We start from the raw sequence: 19763 nt of genomic DNA on the forward strand, positions 1-19763 counted from the left end.
CTTACCTCCCAGGCCTGGAAAAATAAATTAAGTAATGCATAATATCTAGAAGATAGTACACACTCAGTAAATGGCAGCTGATGACTAATGTTATTTTTTCCCCAATATGGCAAAAGCAAGATTTAAGTATCATATGGTTTAATCCTTGTGGGCAGATCATTAAATGCAGAGCCATAATGTAAATTCTGACATTCAGGAGTCCCTAACAGAGTATTAGAGCAAACTAAATCAAGAATTTTCAGATGTACAGGGAAATAAGCAAGATAAATATGTGAATAACAAAATATTGAAAATAGAAAAAGTGGATGTCGCACTGAAGCAGGTTGTTCTGATATTCCACATTAGTGAAGAACCTACCAAGCTGCCTAAACAGAGGGAAGGAGCATAGCCCTGGGAGCCCCTTGGAGATTGATATCCTACTCCATATTTGCTAGCCTGGTAACTTAAATACCTCAATGAGTGTGTAATTCTCTTGATTGTCTGCAAAATGGAGATAATAATAAAATCCCACTTTTCTTACAAGGACTTTATGAGATGATGTCCCTGCTTCCAAGCATGTTCTTGGAACCTGGATGAGGTGTATATATGAAAGTTACTGTGAAACAGTCATTACAATTTACTTTTCCTTTCAACAAAATAAGCTTGAGAAATAAAAGTAAGTATAATTTTGTAAATGTTCCACCACAATGTAAGCTTCTCCAGGTCATATATTTTTATATTTCCTGAGTTGGGCATACAATAGTGGCTCAAATAAATAATACATTAGTGAAACCAGTGTTTTCTCAGATCTGTATCAAGTACCACTAGAGTTGTGGAAAATGTTTATAAGTAGTTTATGAACTTTGCTTTTTTAAATGTTGGAACAGAGAATAAGAATATCATTCTCTTTTCTATGCTCTTTAAATCTTTCTGATTAGCTGACTGGAAAAGTGTCAATTTGGTGCTAGTCGATGTTTAAGGCCTCTCTAACACTTGTTAATCTTTCCTCTCTCTCTTTTTTATTTTTCAATTTTATAACAAAGAACAGTTTTTAGGCTCCAAGTAGTAGATAGCAAACAGCATATAACTATAATTGAATATTATTGTTTTATTTTATGCTGTTTTATAGTTACCTTCTCTTTATTATCAGAGGTAGAAATTTTCCACTAGAATAGTGATGTAAAGCTTTTAAAATAAATTGATTTCATTTTCTACATAGTGTAGCTTGTATCCAAATACAGGAAAAAGAAAAAAAATTTTAAAGTGGTACTCACGTAACTGAAGTTTGAACAATACTACATAAAATAATATAACCAATGTCATAAAACCGGAAATGGCAACAGATACTATGGTTATACATCCAGCCTTCTGTATATGTGCATTCTGCTTCCATGGTTTCAACCAACCAAGGATCCAAATATTTAGGGGAAAACATCAAAAATAACAACAATAAAAAAGTGATATGAAAAAACCACAATATGACAACTATTTATATATTATTTGCATGTTTTAAGTATTATACGTAATCTAGAGATGATTTAAAATATAGGGAAGATATATGTAGGTTATATGCAAATACTACACCATTTTATACAAGGGATTTGAACATCCAGGGCTTTTGGCGTGCTAGAGGAACCAATTCCCCATGACGCTAAAGACTACAGTATTTTACATTATCTTTATAAATTATAAGTCTATTTATGTTATATGAAATATAAATTATGCTGTAATATTAACTGTAACTGCTATACGAATTCAGAAAGGGTAAATATTCTGGAATACTATAATTTGGGAAAATTTTTTGGAAGAGCTATGACAAGGTTCAACCTTTATTCAAGAGTTATTACCTTTGTTCAAGAGTTATTACCTCTCAGAGCTATCTGAGGGTCAGGTATCTGGGAGCAGCTTAGCTGGATGGTTTTTACTCAGTGTCTGTCTCTCATGAGGTTTCAGTCAACGACTGTGATTACCTAAAAGCTTGACTGGGACTGTAGCTTCCAAGTTGCAAGAAGAGGTTCCCTTATGTCACTGTTGGCTAGAGGATTCATTTTCTTCCCACACATCTCTAGAGGGCTACTCTTAATAAGGGCTGGCTTCCTTCCTCTAGAGTGAGTGATCCAAGAGAGATGGGCAATGATCAAGATGGAAATCTTTTATCTAATCTTGGAAGGGACATACCATCACTTCTGCCATATTCTGTTGACCAACCCTGGTGCAATGTGGAAAGGGCTACCCAAAGATGCAAATATCAGACGCCATCTTTTAGGCTGTTTCCACAGTACACACTGAAAAATGTGTCTCTCAGCCCTTACAGGCATAATATCACCCGGGGAGTTTCAAATATACCAGATGCGGCCAGGTGCGGTGGCTCACGCCTGTAATACCAGCACTTTGGGAGGCCGAGGCAGGCAGATCACTTGAGGCCAGGAGTTCGAGACCAGCCTGGCCAACACAGTGAAACCCCATCTCTACTAAAAATACAAAAAAAAAAAAAAGTTAGCTGGGCATGGTGGTGGACACTTGTAATTCCAGCTACTCGGGAGGCTGAGGCAGGAGAATTGCTTGAACCTGGGAGGCGGAGGTTGTTGTCAGCCAAGATTGGGCCACTGCACTCCAGCCTGGGCAACAGAGCAAGACTCCATCTCGAAAAAGAAATGTGTGCATATACCAGATACTCAGGCCCCTCTCATGATCAATTAAATCAGAATCTCTGCAGTAGGGTCTAGTTAATGGTATTTTTCCCCCACAAAGTTATACCAACGATTGGGACGTATGATTAAAGTTGAGGGCCATTAGGTGAAAGAAGAATGAGAAATTGGGAATATAAAACTGATATATAGGCCGGGCGTGGTGGCTCACACCTGCAATCCCAGCACTTTGGGAGGTCGAGGCAGGTGGACCAGCTGAGGTCGGAAGTTCTCAAGACCAGCCTGACCAACATGGAGAAGCCCTGTTTTGATTAAAAATACGAAATTAGCTAGGCATGGTGGCGCTTGCCTATAATCCCAGCTACTTTGGAGGCTGAGGCAGGAGAATCGCTTGAACCCGGGAGGCAGAGGTTGCAATGAGCCGAGATTGCGCCATTGCACTTCAGCCTCGGCAACAAGAGCTAAACTCCATCTCAAACAAACAAACAACAACAAAAAAACAAACAAAAAAAAAACTGATGTATAATTGAAAGGGCCATTTGATTATTACCTAATTATGTGGATAATGTACTACACAAGGAAATATGAGAGATTTCGCTGTCTTGCTCTGAGACAGGTAGAAATAAGTTGCAGAACACTGAAATTCAGAAGTAGGGACATGTATCACATGGTGGGCATGGCTTTAAATGTTTGAAACAGTCTTATTTCTCACAGGCCCATGTTTGTGGTGTTTCTGATGCTCCCAAACTGGACACAGATTCAAAATTTGTGATTCTCCCACCAGCATTTGTTTAGTTCAGGAAGCTGTGGGGAAAGAGTACTATTCTGGGGAAAAAAAGCCAACTGCTGAGAGTGAAAGACTTTGAGTTCCCATATCTTTAGGGAAGGGTCTGGCACTTATTTGGGATTCTTCATACCCTGACTCACCCTGGGAGGTTTTCCTTCCTTATGTCCTGAGAGGTTGAACAAACAAGTAATGACACATGTGGAGTGCCTTGCATGTTGTCCCTTTAAAGTCCAGGATCAGGGGGTTAAGATGAGTACAGCTGGTCACACAAAACCCACAGCTTTCTACAGCTATTAAAAATTTGAAATATAGGACAATACTATCCAAAGATACTATAGTGTCATATAAGTTCCTACACATTCTTGAAGCTGCTTCCCCATTTCTGTTACTCCACTTCCAGCGACTTTTCTCCTTGTTCCCTCTGTTCCAGCCACATTGACCACTTTGCTGTTCCTTGACTAATACCAAGTATCTCTCCTTCCCACAAACACCTCAGGGCCTCTTTACTTATTCATTTTTTATTCTGCCTACAATCCCCAAAGGCCCACTCCCTCATCTCCTCATCTTTTTAAAAATTTCACCTTCTTGATGAACATTCTGTAATTATGTTATTTAAAATAAGAAATACAAAGCCTATCTTTCTTTTCTGCTTTATTTTCCTCCCCAACATTTAATATTATCTTACATCATAAAAGATATATATTTTTTGTTCCCTTATTAGAAAATAAACTGTGAGTGCATAACTTTTTGTCTGTTTAGTTCACTATAATATTTCTGGTCTAGAAGAGTTTCTGGCACACAGCATGTGCTCAAAAAGTATCTACTGAAAGTAAAAAAACTGGAAAGCAGCACTGCATGGGCGGAGCTTTGTGATTCAGTTTGATAGATAGGCGAGGGTGCCCTAAGCCTTTCAAATGCTGAATAAATATATAAGATTCCTCTTTAATATATATGAAATATGTGTATAATCATAATTCACAAAGTATTCTCACTGATCCTTACAATGGTCACATGACTATGAATTGCTGTTATCTCTAACTTACAAATATAGAAGCTGGGTGTCAAAGAAACCAAAATCTTGACCTCCTGAAGTGGTCATTTGTTTTAGGAGTTGGTCTCCTAATTTCAACACTGAGTACCAGTGTAAGTCCCATAGGCCAACCATAAAAGAGAAGACAGGTAATGTGGGTTAAAAATAGATTACCAAAAATTAAAAAAAAGAAAAAAATGGATTACAAAACAAAAATATTAAAGACAAATAGAAGACTATGTAGAAACAAATTGTATTTCTGAGATTATTGGTTCTAAAGGAACTGAAATTATAAAGATACAGGAAAGACAAGAAGGTCTCCGCTTGCTCATAGGCAGGGTGTATATGCGTGGGAATGGTTCAAACAGGAAGGAACTCTAGAGAAGCTTCAAGACAGAAAAACAATGCAAATTTTAAGACATATAAAAGGTTTCAGGGGAAGTAAGACTTGGGATTGGCCTCAAAGTGTGGACAGAATTTGAATGGTGAACCAACAGTGACTACAGAAATGGAGGACAGCTATAAGAAACATTTCAGGGAATAATAATTGTACTTTGTGAGCCTAATATTATTTCATTCCTTGACTGTATCAGTAACAGTACTAATTTCAGATTGAATAATGTGGGTGGATCTAGTAAAGCAATAGACTTCTTCTTTCTCTCTTTTTTTTTTTTTTTAGTTGGAGTCTTGTTCTGTTGCCCAGGCTGGAGTAGAGTGGTGTCATCTTGGCCGACTGCAACCTCCACCTCCCAGGTTCAAGTGATTATCGTGCCTCAGCCTCCCGAGTTGCTGGGATTACAGGCGCATGCCCACCAGGCCTGGCTAATGTTTTTGTATTTTTAGTAGAGACGAGGTTTCACCATGTTGGCCAGGCGGGTCTTGAACTCCTGATCTTAAGTGATCTGCCCACCTTGGCTTCCCAACAGGCTGGGATTACAGGCATGAGCCACAGCGTTGGCCTAGCAATAGACTTCTGTAAATGTTTCTAGCAACATTTTGGAAGTTGGAGAGAAGACAGTCACTGGCTTTGTCTGCAGACTTGGCTCCTTAACTGTCCTTGGTGCCTTAACTGTCCTTGGCTCTCTGAGCTCATAAATTCAGCCTAGATTTTGTGCTTTTCATTCACATAGGCCCTTCTAAGGCCTCCAGCTTTTTGATGAGAAAAGATTGACTAATACCTAGAAAAACAACAAAGGTGTTAGGTTTCATGATCCTGGTATCTGACAGTCTGTAGAACAATTGGGACTTGTATTTCCACACTGATTCCTGGAAAAGGCAAAATGGCTTTCCCAGCCTAAAAACTGGGAGACTGCACTTCTCTCTTGGAGAAAAGGCCTTCTCATGACTCTCCCACCTTCACATTTCAAAAAGATTGCCTTTTTGTTTAGAATTTCCCCCTTATTACAGAAAAAAACAGTAAGGAGAATATAGAGTGAGATGAAATGTGGAGCTGACTCAGAAAAGAAACTGACCTACATTCTAAACTCTTAACCAAGAAAAAATTTGATCATATTAAAATTATGGTAAACAAATGCCATTCCTTATAATGGTGAGACATTAAAGGTGAGGAAAACATGAAGCATAATCAATTTACATCTTAAATTAGAGGAACTTCATAGGACAGGTGTGAAAGTGGGGAGAAGCATGGAGTACTTTGGTCTACTTAGGACAAATGTAAAAAAAAGTAATTAGTAGAAAAATTCCATCTGCCAGCATGGCATCTGGATTAGCAAGGAAGGATCCAAACCTCATTTCTAACTGGTGGGAAGAGGTAATATAAATTGGTTCTAATTTCTTTCCTTCCTCTTTCTCCATTTTAATCTCAACACCTTTAGGTCATTTTGTGCAAATTAGGCAAGAAAGCACATTCCCTGCTTTCATGTTACAAAAGAAAAATTGAAAGAGAATGCCACCTGGATTACATGGTAGTCACTGAGTATCCTACCAGGTGGCCTGAAAATTGTGGTGTAACCTGCAAAACGTCCAGTGATATTTCAGTAGAGGTTGATAGGACTTTTACTTTAAATACTTGGTTTTCTAGACAATAACTCAACAGGGGATTCTCGGTGTTGAAATTGAGCCTGGATAAGTGAAATTCGCACAATAAAACTCCCGTTTTGTGTATTTGACGTTTGTAACATAAAATACTTAGTAGCAGATAATATCGGAAATATCATAAGGCCACAATGTATCTTTTGCATAAATTAAGAAGCATTTATGAAAGGCTTTAGGTTAAAGCTAACTGAACATTTCAAAACTAGGGATATACGAGCGTCAGTTCTATTTAGGAAGTGTGAATATCTCTGAAAAGAGTCCTTAGGGTGTGGGTCAGGAAGAACCTGGTGGAGTGTGAGTCAGGAAGAACCTAGTGGGGTTCCAAGTGGACGAACCAGCAAGGAGCTCACTTGGAGCTGGTGTGCTTGGTTACGGCCTTGGTGCTCTCGGACACAGCATGCGTGACAGGCGAACAGCCGTCTGGATCTCCCTGGAGGTGATGGTCGAACGCTTGTTGTAACGCGCCAGGCGGGAAGCCTCGCCCGCAATACGCTCGAAGATGGCATAACGAAGGTGTTCAAGATCCCCATTGCTTTGGACGAGATGCCGGTGTTGGTGGACCTGCTTCAGCACCTTGTACAAGTACACGGAGCAGCTCTCCTTGCGGCTGCGCTTTCGCTTCTTGCCTTAGTAATAGTCTTCTTGGAACCCTTTTTCGGGGCTGTGGCCGACTTGGTGGGGTCAGGCGTGTTTTAGTTTAACTGCAAAAAGGGTACAAGGAATAGGAAAAAGCGGCCGGGCGCGGCGGCGCACGCCTGTAATTCCAGTACTTTGGGAGGCGGAGGCGGGCGGATCACTTGAGGTCAGGAGTTCGAGAGCAGCCTGAACAACATGGCGAAACCAAGACTCTTCAAACAAATGTAAAAAATTAGCTGGGCGTGTGATGCACTCCTGTAACCCCAGCTACTGGGGAGGCTCAGGGAGGAGGATCGCTTCGGTCAGGAAGGCGGAGGTTGCGGTGAGCCACGATCGCGCCACTGCTCTCCAACCTGGGCGGCAAAGCCAGACCCTGTCTCAAGGGGAAAAAAAAAAAAAAAAAAAAAAGTCGCCAGGCGCGGTGGCTCACGCCTGTAATCCCAGCATTTTGGGAGGTTGAGGCAGGTGGCTCACCTGAGCTCAGGGGTTCGAGACCAGGATGACCAATATGGTGAAACCCCGTCTCTACTAAAAAATACAAAAATTAGCCGGGCTATGGTGGCGACGCTTGTAATCTCAGCTACTCAGGAGGCCGAGGCAGGAGAATCACTTGAACCCAGGAGCGGACGTTGCAGCGACCGGAGATCGTACCACCGCACTCCAGCCCGGGCGAGAGGGAGACCCTGTCTTAAAAAAACAAAAAAAGAAGAAGAAGAAAAAGCTGTGTGTTGTAACGTCCTGTTCACGAATTCTTATGCAAATGAGGTGATTAATAAAATAGTGTGTAGGACTGGTGGCGATTCTAGATGACGTCATACACACGTTTGTCCAATCCAAAGAAGCATATTTCATAACAGCGATTCCATTGGTTGAAATAAAACTGTAATTTGAGCCAATGGCACAGCTTTATTTTCGCGCCCAGTATTGACTATAAGTAGTGGAGCTCTGGTGAACTTCTCTCGGCTGTTCTCAGTTCCTCCATTTATTGTTTCTTCGTCATGTCGGGACGCGGCAAGCAGGGAGGCAAAGCTCGCGCCAAGGCCAAGACCCGCTCTTCTCGTGCCGGTCTCCAGTTCCCCGTGGGCCGAGTGCACCGACTGCTCCGCAAGGGCAACTATGCTGAGCGGGTCGGGGCCGGCGCGCCGGTTTACCTGGCGGCAGTGCTGGAGTACCTGACTGCCGAGATCCTGGAGCTGGCGGGCAACGCCGCCCGCGACAACAAGAAGACCCGCATTATCCCGCGCCACTTGCAGCTGGCCATCCGCAACGACGAGGAGCTCAACAAGCTGCTGGGCAAAGTAACCATCGCTCAGGGTGGCGTCCTGCCCAACATCCAGGCTGTGCTACTGCCCAAGAAGACCGAGAGTCACCACAAGGCCAAAGGCAAATAATGTCTCCATAGAATCACTTTCCAATACAACGGCTCTTTTCAGAGCCACCTACTATTTCTGCGGGAGAGCTGGGCCACTGGTTAAACATTTGGAATGTTTGTTATGAAAAGATAAAGCATTTTTCATCTAGAGCTTAGGAATGACTTTTAGGAAAAACCTTACAGGATTCAGGTGACATGTTTAAGTCAGAATGTGAACTAGTTATTTAATGTAGGGCTTACAAGAATGTTCGCTGTGTTTATTCATCTCGTGTTATATGAACTAGAACCAATAAAAAAAAATCCAGAGCCAGGCTCAGTGGCTCACGCCTGTAATCCCAGCACTTTTGGAAGCTGAGGCGGGAAGATCGCTGGAGCTCATGAATTCGAGATCTGCCTGGGAATCATAGCGGATACAAAAATTAGCCGACCGGGGTGGTGCACGCCTTTAGTCCTAGCACTTCACAGAGGCTGAAGTGGGACGATCCCTTGAGCCGGGGAGGCTGAGGCTGCAGTGAGCCGAGACCACGCCACTGCACGCCAGCCTGGGTGACACAGCGAGAACCTGACTTGAGGGAAAAAAAATCCAGCACAGAATGAATGACATGGTCATATCAAATTGGCATGTAATAGAGACCCCATCTTGAAACTTGCTACTATATTGTCTTGTGCGTTGATAGCATATTATATTAATGCCGAACACATTAGTGACGCCGAAGTAGCTGGCGCCTAAATGGCTTAAACGCGGAAAAACCACATACAGATGATGGAACAAAAACTGGCCAATCAGATTATAGAGCGGGCTTTTTAAAATGTAAGAAGCTTCTTTGTAGCTAGGCGTCAGACAAAAAGCTTGACACAAACTTAACAAAAACCAACGGCTGGAATTCATACTCTAATAACAGACTGCATGGATAAACTACGTAGGGAGTCCAACCAACACCCTGGACTCTTGCTTGCCTTGCGTTACTCGATTAGGGTTGAGGGAAACTGCCCGAGATTTTTCGAATGCAAGGAATCTTGCTGCCTGATCTAACATGTTGTGCACAGCCATTTTTTAGAGATCTCTGGGTGGCTCTGAAAAGAGCCTTTGGGGCTTTGTTGCGGTTTTCACACGCCAGCTTCCTACTTCTTCTTGGCAGCCGCCTTCTTGGCCTTTGCAGCTTTAGGTTTTGCTGCTTTGGGCTTAGCGGCTTTGGGCTTTGCCGCCTTCGGCTTAACTGCCTTGGGCTTGGCAGGACTCTTGGTTGCCTTTTTCGGTTTGGCAGCGGCCTTGGCCTTCTTAGGGCTCTTCGCCACCTTTTTGACGCCAGCCGCCGCGGGCTTCTTCGCCTTCTTCGGAGTCTTCTTCACTGCCTTTTTCGCCCCTGCAGCCTTCTTGGCCTTCTTAGGCGTGGCCCCCGCGAGCTTCTTAGCTTTAGCGGCGCCTGCCTTCTTGGCTTTGGGTTTGGCTTCCCCGGAGGCCGCCTTCTTGTTGAGTTTAAAGGAGCCAGAAGCACCAGTGCCCTTGGTCTGCACCAGGGTGCCCTTGCTCACCAAGCTCTTGAGGCCCAGCTTAATGCGGCTGTTATTCTTCTCCACGTCGTAGCCACCGGCCGCTAAGGCCTTCTTAAGGGCTGCCAAAGAAAGGCCATTGCGCTCCTTAGAAGCAGCCACAGCCTTGGTGATCAGCTCTGAGACTGGGGGCCCCGTCGCTTTGCGCTTAGCAGCGCCGGCGCCGGCAGCCTTCTTAGTTGCCTTCTTCTTAGCCGGGGATTTCTCCACCGGCGCTGGGGTGGCTGTCTCGGCAGGAGCGGTTTCCGACATGGTGGCAAGAAACTGCTAGAAGAGAATAAGCTCAAAATCTAAAGAGCAGGTTTTGCGTTGCTGCTATGCTCGGGCCCCGGGCTTATATAAGCCGGCGCTGCCCTGTGATTGGTGGAGCGTCCAATCCGCCGCCCTCTGGCCGCCGCCGCTCGCGGTTGGACTCCCAAATTGTGTTTGTTAGTCCTCGAAATTTGATTAAATGCTTAAAACAATGGTACAGAATTTGGCACTTTGAAGCTCCAAAGGAGGAAAACAGCCTCCAGGTTCACATACTTGTTTGTGTTTTCAAGAATCTTGTGCAATTGATGAAAGATATTTTAAAAATTCCCTTCAGCTTTTCATAAGAATCCATTGGGCTGAGGGCATCATGTTAGTTAGTAGCGTGTCGCGATAAATTTCTACTAAGTATCCGGTGAAAGTTATTTTTAAAAATTTGCCCATGAGTTCATGCTTTGATTTTTGCAAGAGAAAAGACACTGGGTTCCTTGGTTTGGGCATGAAGTTTGATTCTAACTGTAGCAAGTAACACAGGCACAGGACAGCTGGTTGCCTACAGCCCCAACTTAACCACATAGACTTGACTTTACAAACTGGTTCTGTGTCCTAGGAGTTTCCATGTGCTGATGTCTTCACAGAATGGGATTTTGCAGCTTGGAAGAGTTCCACAGTCAGAGTGACTTCTTCTGCATTGCAGCACCAGTAATACAAATCGCTTTGACTTAAGGATCTAACTACTCAGATTCACATTCAAACTTAAATGTGTTATGTTTTCTAATTAGAGTGTTTTCTCTTTTTAGTTCCTGGGCAAATCCATTAAAAAGGGGAAGAAAAATAATATAGATAATTCAGTTTAGAGAAAACTCAAACTTGTGGAAAATTATTCAAGAGCTCCCAGTGATCCTCAAATGCACAAACTGTTTAGGTGGCCCAGGACACTGTCAGGTTTTCGAAATGTTCTCACTGCTCCCCCTGAATCTCCACCCACATTTAACAAGCTGCACCATCAGGAATACTCTCTTCTATGAGCAGCCAGGATACATCAATATGGGTATTTTTGTGTGTTTTAGCGCTAATATTTTAGAAGAATATCTGGCTATTGACTGTGAAAAGGTTGGATTGGATATTGAGCGACTTCACATTATAGAGGTTCAGAGGAACTCAGGAAAACATAGGCAAATACACTGAGGTTGAAATAAATGAAGTTTACGATTTATGGGAGGTTGAGGGGATTGGACAGGATGCCTGGATGATAAAAATGATCAAATGATGATTTGGATTCCTAATGAAATCAACAGTCACTTATTTCTCATTCTTAAAATGCTGTGCAAGAAAATTTAAAGTAGCCAACGCACTTCATCTTCTAAGAACTCCTGGAGAAGTTGGCAGACTATGGCCAAATCTGGACAATGGCTTTTTTCTGTATGGCCCTCAAGCTAAGAAGTGTCTTTATGTTTTAAAAGTATTGTTAAAAAAAAAAAAAAAAAAAAAAAACAGAAACAAAGGCTGGGCACGGTGGTTCATGTCTGTAATCTCAGCACTTGGGGACACTGGGATAGGTGAGTTGCTTGAGCTCAGGAGTTGGAGACCAGCTTGGGCTACTTGGTAAAACCCCATCTTTAATAAAAATACAAAACATTTTGCTGGATGTGGTGGCACATGCCTGTAGTCTCAGCTACTCGGGAGGCTGAGGTGGGAGGATCACTTGAATTCAGGGTGTCAAGGCTGCAGTGAGCAATGATAGCAGCACTGCACACCAGCCAGGGCAATGGAGCAAGATCCTGTCTCGAAAAAGCAAACTAACTAAAAACTAAAGAGTGTGTGACAGAGACTATATATGGCCTTTAAACCCTAAGCTATTTATTACCTAGCCCTTTTGCTGTGTTATAAATTTCTCCACAGAGACACAGATTTGTATAGGCCTCTTACCGAACAATGCAAATTGAGAACTAAAGAAAAGGAGATCTTCACGAGCAAATGTTCTAACCAAGCACTTTCCACTGTTCCAAACACAAAACTTAGAAGGTCCAGGAGAAAAAAACCCCAATACTCCATGTGTAATGGAGCCAGGGTATAACAATAAGAGCTGACACTCATTCAGCATTTACTACCTGACAGGAAGTAATCTTAAATATGTTCTACAGGTTTCTATTAATTTGCTACATTTACAGCTATACAAGATGAAGCCCAGATAGAGAATTAATAACTTGTCAAAGGTTATACAGCTATGAAGTGGCAGCTCTAAATTTTAAACCTAGAAATATGGCCTCAGCTCTATTATGGAGGGAAAATCCTTGAAGAGGTGAGAAGAGAACTATCTTCAAAGCTTGGAAGAGGCAGTGTCAAGTTGTTCATACACCTAGCAAACAGCCACTAAAAGAGCTCTAAGTTAATTGTGGGAAGAGGCTTCTGGCCCCATGGATCAAAAGTGTTTTTTTGTTGTTGTTGTTTTTCTGAATCAAATCTTAAGTTTCCAAAAACTTTATACCCGTATCCAACCCTTTGAATGTGAGGACTTTTTTGCTCATCTGTGATGGTGGATATCACAAAAATTATGCACAGACTTTTCTTCTTTCTTTCCCTTCCTTCCTTTTTTTTTTTTTTTTTTTTTTTTTGAGACAGAGTCTCACTCTGTTACCAGGACTGGAGTGCAGTAGCGTGATCTCGGCTCACTGCAACCTCAGCCTCCCAAGGAGCTGGGACTACAGGCGCCTGCCACTATGCCCAGCTAATTTTTTGTATTTTTAGTAGAGACGTGGCTTCACCATGTTGGCCAGGCTGGTCTGGAAATCCTGACCTCGTGATTCGCCCGCATCGGCCTCCCAAAATGCAAAGTGCTGGGATTACAGATGTGAGCCACTGCGCCCTTCCTTTTTCCTTCCTTCCTCCCTTCCTTCCTTCCTTCCTTTGTTTTCTTTCGTCAGCTATCCTTAGTGATCCTGTATTTTAGGTGTGGCCCAAGACAATTCTTCTTCTTCCAACGTGGCCCAGGGAAGACAAAAGATTGGACACCGCTGCACCAGTTGCTGGGATACATGCCTCTTTGCAAGACTGAATCCAATATGAGAAGGGAAGGCACAGATATGAGGCTGAGCTGGCTGAGAGCACTAGGGAGAAAAATTGCCTTCACATCTCTGCCAGATATCTCCTAGGTCAAGATGTGTGCTTCAAAAAGTTTAAGAGCAAAATGAGGTCATGATAGTCACATATGTAGAGCACATGAGGAAACTCTAAACAGCTGGAAATAATGGAAAAGTTTGGTTAGAAACCAGGAAGAGCTTTAAAATACCACTTGAAGTTTAATACCCAGACTGATTCTCTCTGAAAAAAAAAAAGAAAGAAAAAATCTCATGAAAATCCAACTCCACAGTCTATGACAAGCATATGGTGAAATGACAGGAAAATATTTTTTAAGGTCCACTTAGAGCTAGAAGTTCATTTCATAGATGACAGCATGCAGTAGGTTAAAGTATCCCTCCTCAGAGGCCCACTACCTAACACATGGCTTGCTAAACATTACATTGAAACAGAACAAAAGTGTCGAGCTTTTTGTCAAAACTGTTACTTGCATGGGGTACAATGGCAACTTTGTTACGTGCATATGCTCCAAGGTGGTCAAGTTACATGGGCTATACAAGAGCTAAATAGCTTACATTGTACCAACTAAGTAACTTATCATTCATTCTTTCCTCCCTTCTGAGTCCTTATTGTCTATTGTTCCACTCTCATGTGTGCAGTTTTCAGAGCCTGTTTTTTGTTTTTTGTATTTTTGAGGCGGAGTCTCGCTCTGTAGCCCAGGCTGGAGGGCAGTGGCGCGATCTCGGCTCACTGCAACCTCTGCCTGCCAGGTTCAAGCGATCCTCCTGCCTCAGCCTCCCGAGTAGCTGGGACTACAGGCGCGTGCCACCACGGCCGGCAGTCTTTTTTTTAGTGGACACGGGGGTTTCACCGTGTTAGCCAGGATGGTCTTGATCTCCTGACCTTGTGATCCGCCTGCCTCGGCCTCACAAGAGCCTGTGGACACTCATTGTGCTACTTGTTCCCTTCAGTAGGGGCAGGTAGATACGCAGGAGATACATTCCTCAAGGATAAAAACAGGAATACTTTTCAAAACTAAACTTCATCTGTAAAATTGACCCTATGACATGTCTTTTTTGAGTGATAATCCTTATCAGTAGGAGCAGGTTCTGTATGTGAAATTGATTTAGCATACCAACAGCCTGTGACCTGACTCCTGCATTATAGTGTGTTGAGCCACTACCACGTTTTGTCCACAGCTTGTATTTAACATGGAGCTAAGACACGTCTCAAAAGCTACAGCTTCCTTTTGGTGACAATTGAGGGGCTCTGAAAAGAGCCTTTTGGGGTTGGACAGACTTCTTGGGCTGATAGGAAAATATTTATGCCCTCTCCCCTCGGATGCGGCGCGCAAGCTGGATGTCTTTAGGCATAATAGTGACGCGCTTGGCGTGAATGGCGCACAGGTTGGTATCCTCAAATAGCCCCACCAGGTAGGCCTCGCAAGCCTCCTGCAGCGCCATCACCGCCGAGCTCTGGAAGCGCAGATCGGTCTTAAAGTCCTGTGCGATCTCCCGTACCAAGCGCTGAAAAGGTAGCTTCCGGATTAGCAGCTCGGTCGACTTCTGGTAGCGGCGGATCTCGCGCAGGGCCACGGTGCCGGGGCGGTAGCGGTGGGGCTTCTTGACGCCACCGGTGGCCGGAGCGCTCTTGCGAGCCGCCTTGGTGGCCAGCTGCTTGCGCGGCGCTTTGCCGCCGGTGGACTTGCGAGCAGTTTGCTTTGTTCGTGCCATGGCTAAGTAGACCTACCTACTCAACACAAACGAGAGAAAAAAACTGATCATCCCGTTATTTATAGCTGCCCTCGCGTTCTGATTGGACAGTAGACTGTGCCATGCCACGTCTCACACACGGAATTGGCTCCCAGTTTAATCTGCTAGTGAAAGGGAGACATTCCGCCTCTGTTTTGGGTCAAGAAACGTAAAATGGTTTTGCTAGCTAAAGAAAAACAAAAACGGAAACAAAAAAAAATCCCCCAAAAGTCTAGGATTTTTCATGCATCAAAATCCTGTTTAAATATAAGCTTGATAAATCTAAACTTGCCTTGCATTATTTTAATTACGAGGTGTCATTACTGATTTGACAAAAAGTTAAAGAACGTAAAGGAAAAGTGAAACTAGAGTAAATTTGTAAATGGAGGCATTGAAGGGGACATGAAATTCGAGCGTTGTGGTATGCCAGTATTTCTCAAATTTAAACGTACTTAATGTTTTAGAAGTTGGCCGACTTTTTCTGTAAAGGGCGATATTAAAGCATTTTGGGCGTTGCGGACCACAGTGTCAGTTACACAGCCCTCGCATTTGTAGCGGTAAAGTAATCGATACAAGATAAATGAGACCGGCTGTTTCACTATGACTTTTGCAAAAGCCAGAGAGGCGTTATAGATTTGGCCGTGTATCAGAGAAGCCGTCACTTTTAACCACTAAGTAATGCTGAAAGGGGCACCGAACCTCAAACTTCAGCGACTGCTTATGTGGAATCGCTGATTTGCCAAAACTGCCATACGTTTAAGTGTTCTTAAGAAATTAACTGTCTTTAGTCTACAGCTCTTTCACAGCCATAGAGGGTGCGGCCCTGGCGCTTGAGCGCGTAAACCACGTCCATGGCTGTGACTGTCTTGCGTTTGGCGTGCTCCGTGTAGGTAACTGCATCGCGGATTACATTCTCCAAAAACACTTTAAGAACTCCGCGTGTCTCCTCGTATATAAGGCCTGAGATGCGCTTAACGCCTCCACGCCGTGCCAGGCGTCGGATGGCGGGCTTGGTGATGCCCTGAATGTTGTCGCGCAAAACTTTGCGGTGGCGCTTAGCGCCTCCTTTGCCCAGACCCTTCCCGCCTTTGCCGCGCCCAGACATGTCTTGTACTAAACAAAATGCAACACTGCAAGCCTCGCAGCAGTAGTTTATATAGTAATAAATCGGACCTGATTGGGAACTCTCCACACCAGCTGCATCCGGTCGGCCGATTCACAGACCTTGCGCCCTGCCCACGACTTCAGGAAAAAATGGAAAGGGGGGTAGTTAAACTCCAGTTTCTAAAAATGATGCCCAGTTAAAAATTACTCAGCTCATCTTGCCCTTCTACAGTGTTTTAGGCTGACCACCGCTGCATTCCATTGTCTGGGTCTTTGCAGCCTGTTTTTCCTGTCACCTCTTAGCACCGATTGTTCTAGTGCTTTGTGGCTGCTGGAATCAAATGGCGCCATCTCTAGAGGGGTAATCACAGTCGTTTCGGGCATTTGTGAAATAGCGTGTAGAAACTGCTTCCGTACAAACTCGAAGTGATCAGCCTATGGAGTGGCTGACTGCAAAAGACGACGCCTGATGATAGCTCCAAGGTGGGATTCCTCACCTTTCTCAAATTTGGTTCTCTTATTCTTTTCCTTACATTTTACTCTTTCTGTAGCTGTCCTTTCTGTTCCTTTCTCTCCCTCGCCAACCACATTTTTGGGGCAAGAACTGACTTTCTATTTTTTTCCTCATTCCACCTAGAAACACTTCAGGAAGCTGTTTGAGAAAGAAAGGTGGCTTTTACCCTGTATTTCCTTAGAATGGTGAAGGTGCCGCTTGAGCTCCCTCATGTTCCTCTTTTCTGTTGAAGTAGGAAATCAGCTGTGCCCAGAAACCCTGTCTTTTACATTTACAAATAAAGTGCAGGAGGGAAAGACCGAGGATGACTTTATTCCAAGAAAAAGAGTTTCAAATGGCCGGACGTGGTGGCTCACGCCTGTAATCCCAGCCAGAAGGGAGGCCGATGCATGTGGATCACAAGGTCAGGAGTTCGAGACCAGCCTGGCTAAGATGGCGAAACCCCTTCTCTACTAAAAATAAAGAAAATTGGCCGGGCGTGGTGGAGGGCGCCCATAATCCCAGCTACTCAGGAGGTTGAGGCAAGAAAATCGCTTGAACGCAGAAGGCGGAGGTTGCAGTGAGCCAAGATCGAGCCCCTGCACTCCATGCACTCCAGCCTGGGCAACAAAGTAAGAGTCCGTCTCAAAAAAAAGTTTCAAATAAATGTTGTGTGACCTTCCTGACCTAGGCTGGCTTTGCCTTGCCCTGCCTTCCAGCTATCAGATTTCGTTTCTCAGTAATGTTTACCTTTTATATTTCAAATGTGTATGATTATTTACCCCTTTAGCAAATATCTAATTTTATTCTAAAAATCAGTCTCTGCAAGTACATTATGAACTACTCTATGATTACTGTATGTGCAAAACATTACATACTCATGTTGTAATAGTTAATCAGTTTCTCACTGAGCTAGGCTGGCCTCTTTTTCCTTTTTTTTTTTTTTTTTGACAGAGTTTTGGTCTTGTCACCCCAGGCTGGAGTGCAATGGCGAGTTCTCTGCTCACTGCAATCTCCCCCTCACGGGTTCAAGCGATTCTCCGCCTCCCGGATTCAAGCGATTCTTCAGCCTTAGCCTCCTAAGTAGCTGGGATTAAAGGCACCCACCACTACGCTCGGCTAATTTTTGTATTTTTAGTAGAGACGGGGTTTTGCCATTTTGGCCAGGCTGGTCTCGAACTCCTGACCTCACGTGATCCGCCCACCTCGGCCTCCCAAAGTGCTGGGATTACAGGCGCGAGCCACTGCTCCCGGCCTTATTTTTTGTATTTTTAGTAGAGATGGGGTTTCAGCGTGTTAGCCTGGATGGTCCCTATCTCCTGACCTGGTGATCCACCTGCCTCGGCCACCCAAAGTGCTGGGATTACAAGCGTGAGCCATCGCGCCCGGCGGTTAACCTCTTTTTTGTTATTAGTTCAGGCTGTGACCCTTATGGTCTCACAACTTCTGTACCCTACAGCATTGACATCTGTGTTTTTCAGAGGTGTAAATTCTTTTTTTTTTTTTTTTTTTTTTTTTGAGGCAGGCTCTTGGTCTGTCACCAAGGCTGGAGTGCGATCTTCCCACCTCAGCCTCCCCAGATCCTGGGACTACAGGTGTGAGCCACCACCCATTCCCGGCTAATTTTTGTATTTCTTGCAGAGATGGGGTTCCACCATGTTGTCCAGGCTGGTCTCAAACTCCTGGGCTCAAGCAATCCACCTGCCTCGGCCTTCCGACGTGCTGGGATTACAGGTGTGAGCCACCACATCCGGTCCCTACTAAATTTTCTATGTTAAATCGTTAAATCAGATACTTTATTAGTTCTCTTCTCCTACCAGCATGCAAACAAATAGAAGATTTTTTAATTTAAAAAGAAAGTTTGTTTCATTTAAATTAAGTACTTTTTAAATGACTCCTTTTTGTTTTCCTCACATGATAATGTTAATTGAAATGACAGTTGCTCAGTATATCCTTGTTGTTTAATCGGGATAAATTGTGTATTCTCTTCACGTTAAAAAAGAGTGGTACTGCCCTAGGCAGGTGGATCTCTTGAGGCCAGGAGAGTGAGACTAGCCTGCCCAACATGATGAAACCTCGTCTCTACTAAAACACAAAAAATTAACTGGGCATGGTGGCCTGTGCTTGTAACCTCAGTTACTCGCGAGGTTGAGGCACAAGAATCAGTTGAACCCAGGATGCAGAGGTTACAGTGAGCCAATATTGCACCATTGCACTCCAGCCTGAGTGACAGAGCAAGAAGCTGTCTAAAAAAAAAAAAAAAAAAAAAAAAAAAAAAAAAAAAAAAAAAAAAAAAAAAGTTGTACTTCTACCATGCTTCAAGATTGACTAGAAAAAAAGAAAACAAAAGAAATAAATAATAGAAATTAAAAAGATATTTTAAAAAGAGATTTAAAAGATTTACTTTTCCTGGCCAGGTGCGGTGGCTCACGCCTGTAATCCCAGCACTTTGGGAGGCTGAGGCGGGCAGATCACCAGGTCAGGAGATTGATACCATCCTGGCTAACAGAGTGAAACCCTGTCTCTACTAAAAATACAAAAAATTAGCCGGGCGTAGTGGCACGCACCTGTAGTCCCGTCTATTCTGGTGGCTGAGGCAGGAGAATCGCTTGAACCCTGGAGGCGGAGGTTGCAGTGAGCTGAGATCGCGCCACTGCACTCCAGCCTGGCCGACAGAGCGAGACTCCGTCTCAAAATAAAAATAAAAAAACCTTTTACTTTTCCAAGAGAAATGTTGCCAATGTTTTCATTTCCATATAATTCTTTCTATGCTTAAGCAAATGAATGAATGAAGTGTGCTTATCTTTTCGATGTTCTGAGGGATGCTTGCTGATCTGCAGTTGTCTCTGACAGTTTCTTAATGTCCTTACTTTAGAGTATTTTAACCGCCAAGTTTGCCCCTGCCTAGACAGAGCCGATTTATCAAGACAGGGGAATTGGAATAGAGAAAGAGTAACTCACGCAGAGCCAGGCATTCGGGGAGTACAGTTTTGTTTTTTAGCGGTAGCAAGGTTTATTGTGAAGAGCGAA

General features: G+C 43.6%; 3 protein-coding genes and 1 pseudogene across 3 annotated transcripts; 1 reads left to right on the forward strand and 3 right to left on the reverse strand.

Annotated features, from left to right (window-relative positions):
- Positions 1–6771: 6771 nt before the first annotated feature.
- On the reverse strand, positions 6772–7185 carry H2BC16P (H2B clustered histone 16, pseudogene; annotated as a pseudogene).
- Positions 7186–8133: 948 nt separating this feature from the next.
- Positions 8134–8526, forward strand: H2AC16 (H2A clustered histone 16). Its single transcript, XM_527283.9, has one exon. It carries the CDS (start codon positions 8134–8136, stop codon positions 8524–8526), a length of 393 nt encoding a protein of 130 aa, XP_527283.2.
- A 1103-nt stretch (positions 8527–9629) lies between these two features.
- Positions 9630–10310, reverse strand: H1-5 (H1.5 linker histone, cluster member). Its single transcript, XM_009450699.5, has one exon. The coding sequence runs from the start codon at positions 10308–10310 to the stop codon at positions 9630–9632; it is 681 nt and encodes a 226-aa protein (XP_009448974.1).
- Positions 10311–14673: 4363 nt separating this feature from the next.
- H4C12 (H4 clustered histone 12) lies at positions 14674–15159 on the reverse strand. The gene has a single exon (NM_001374553.1). It carries the CDS (start codon positions 15116–15118, stop codon positions 14708–14710), a length of 411 nt encoding a protein of 136 aa, NP_001361482.1. The 5' UTR covers positions 15119–15159; the 3' UTR covers positions 14674–14707.
- Positions 15160–19763: the final 4604 nt, after the last annotated feature.

The sequence above is a fragment of the Pan troglodytes genome, chromosome 5 (genome assembly GCF_028858775.2).
Source record: "Pan troglodytes isolate AG18354 chromosome 5, NHGRI_mPanTro3-v2.0_pri, whole genome shotgun sequence".
NCBI lineage: Eukaryota > Metazoa > Chordata > Mammalia > Primates > Hominidae > Pan > Pan troglodytes.

Bases quoted from the DNA above. Each gene is read 5' to 3' on its own strand.
- H2AC16 (XM_527283.9), top strand. From the start codon at position 8,134: ATGTCGGGACGCGGCAAGCAGGGAGGCAAAGCTCGCGCCAAGGCCAAG.
- H1-5 (XM_009450699.5), bottom strand. From the start codon at position 10,310: ATGTCGGAAACCGCTCCTGCCGAGACAGCCACCCCAGCGCCGGTGGAG.
- H4C12 (NM_001374553.1), bottom strand. From the start codon at position 15,118: ATGGCACGAACAAAGCAAACTGCTCGCAAGTCCACCGGCGGCAAAGCG.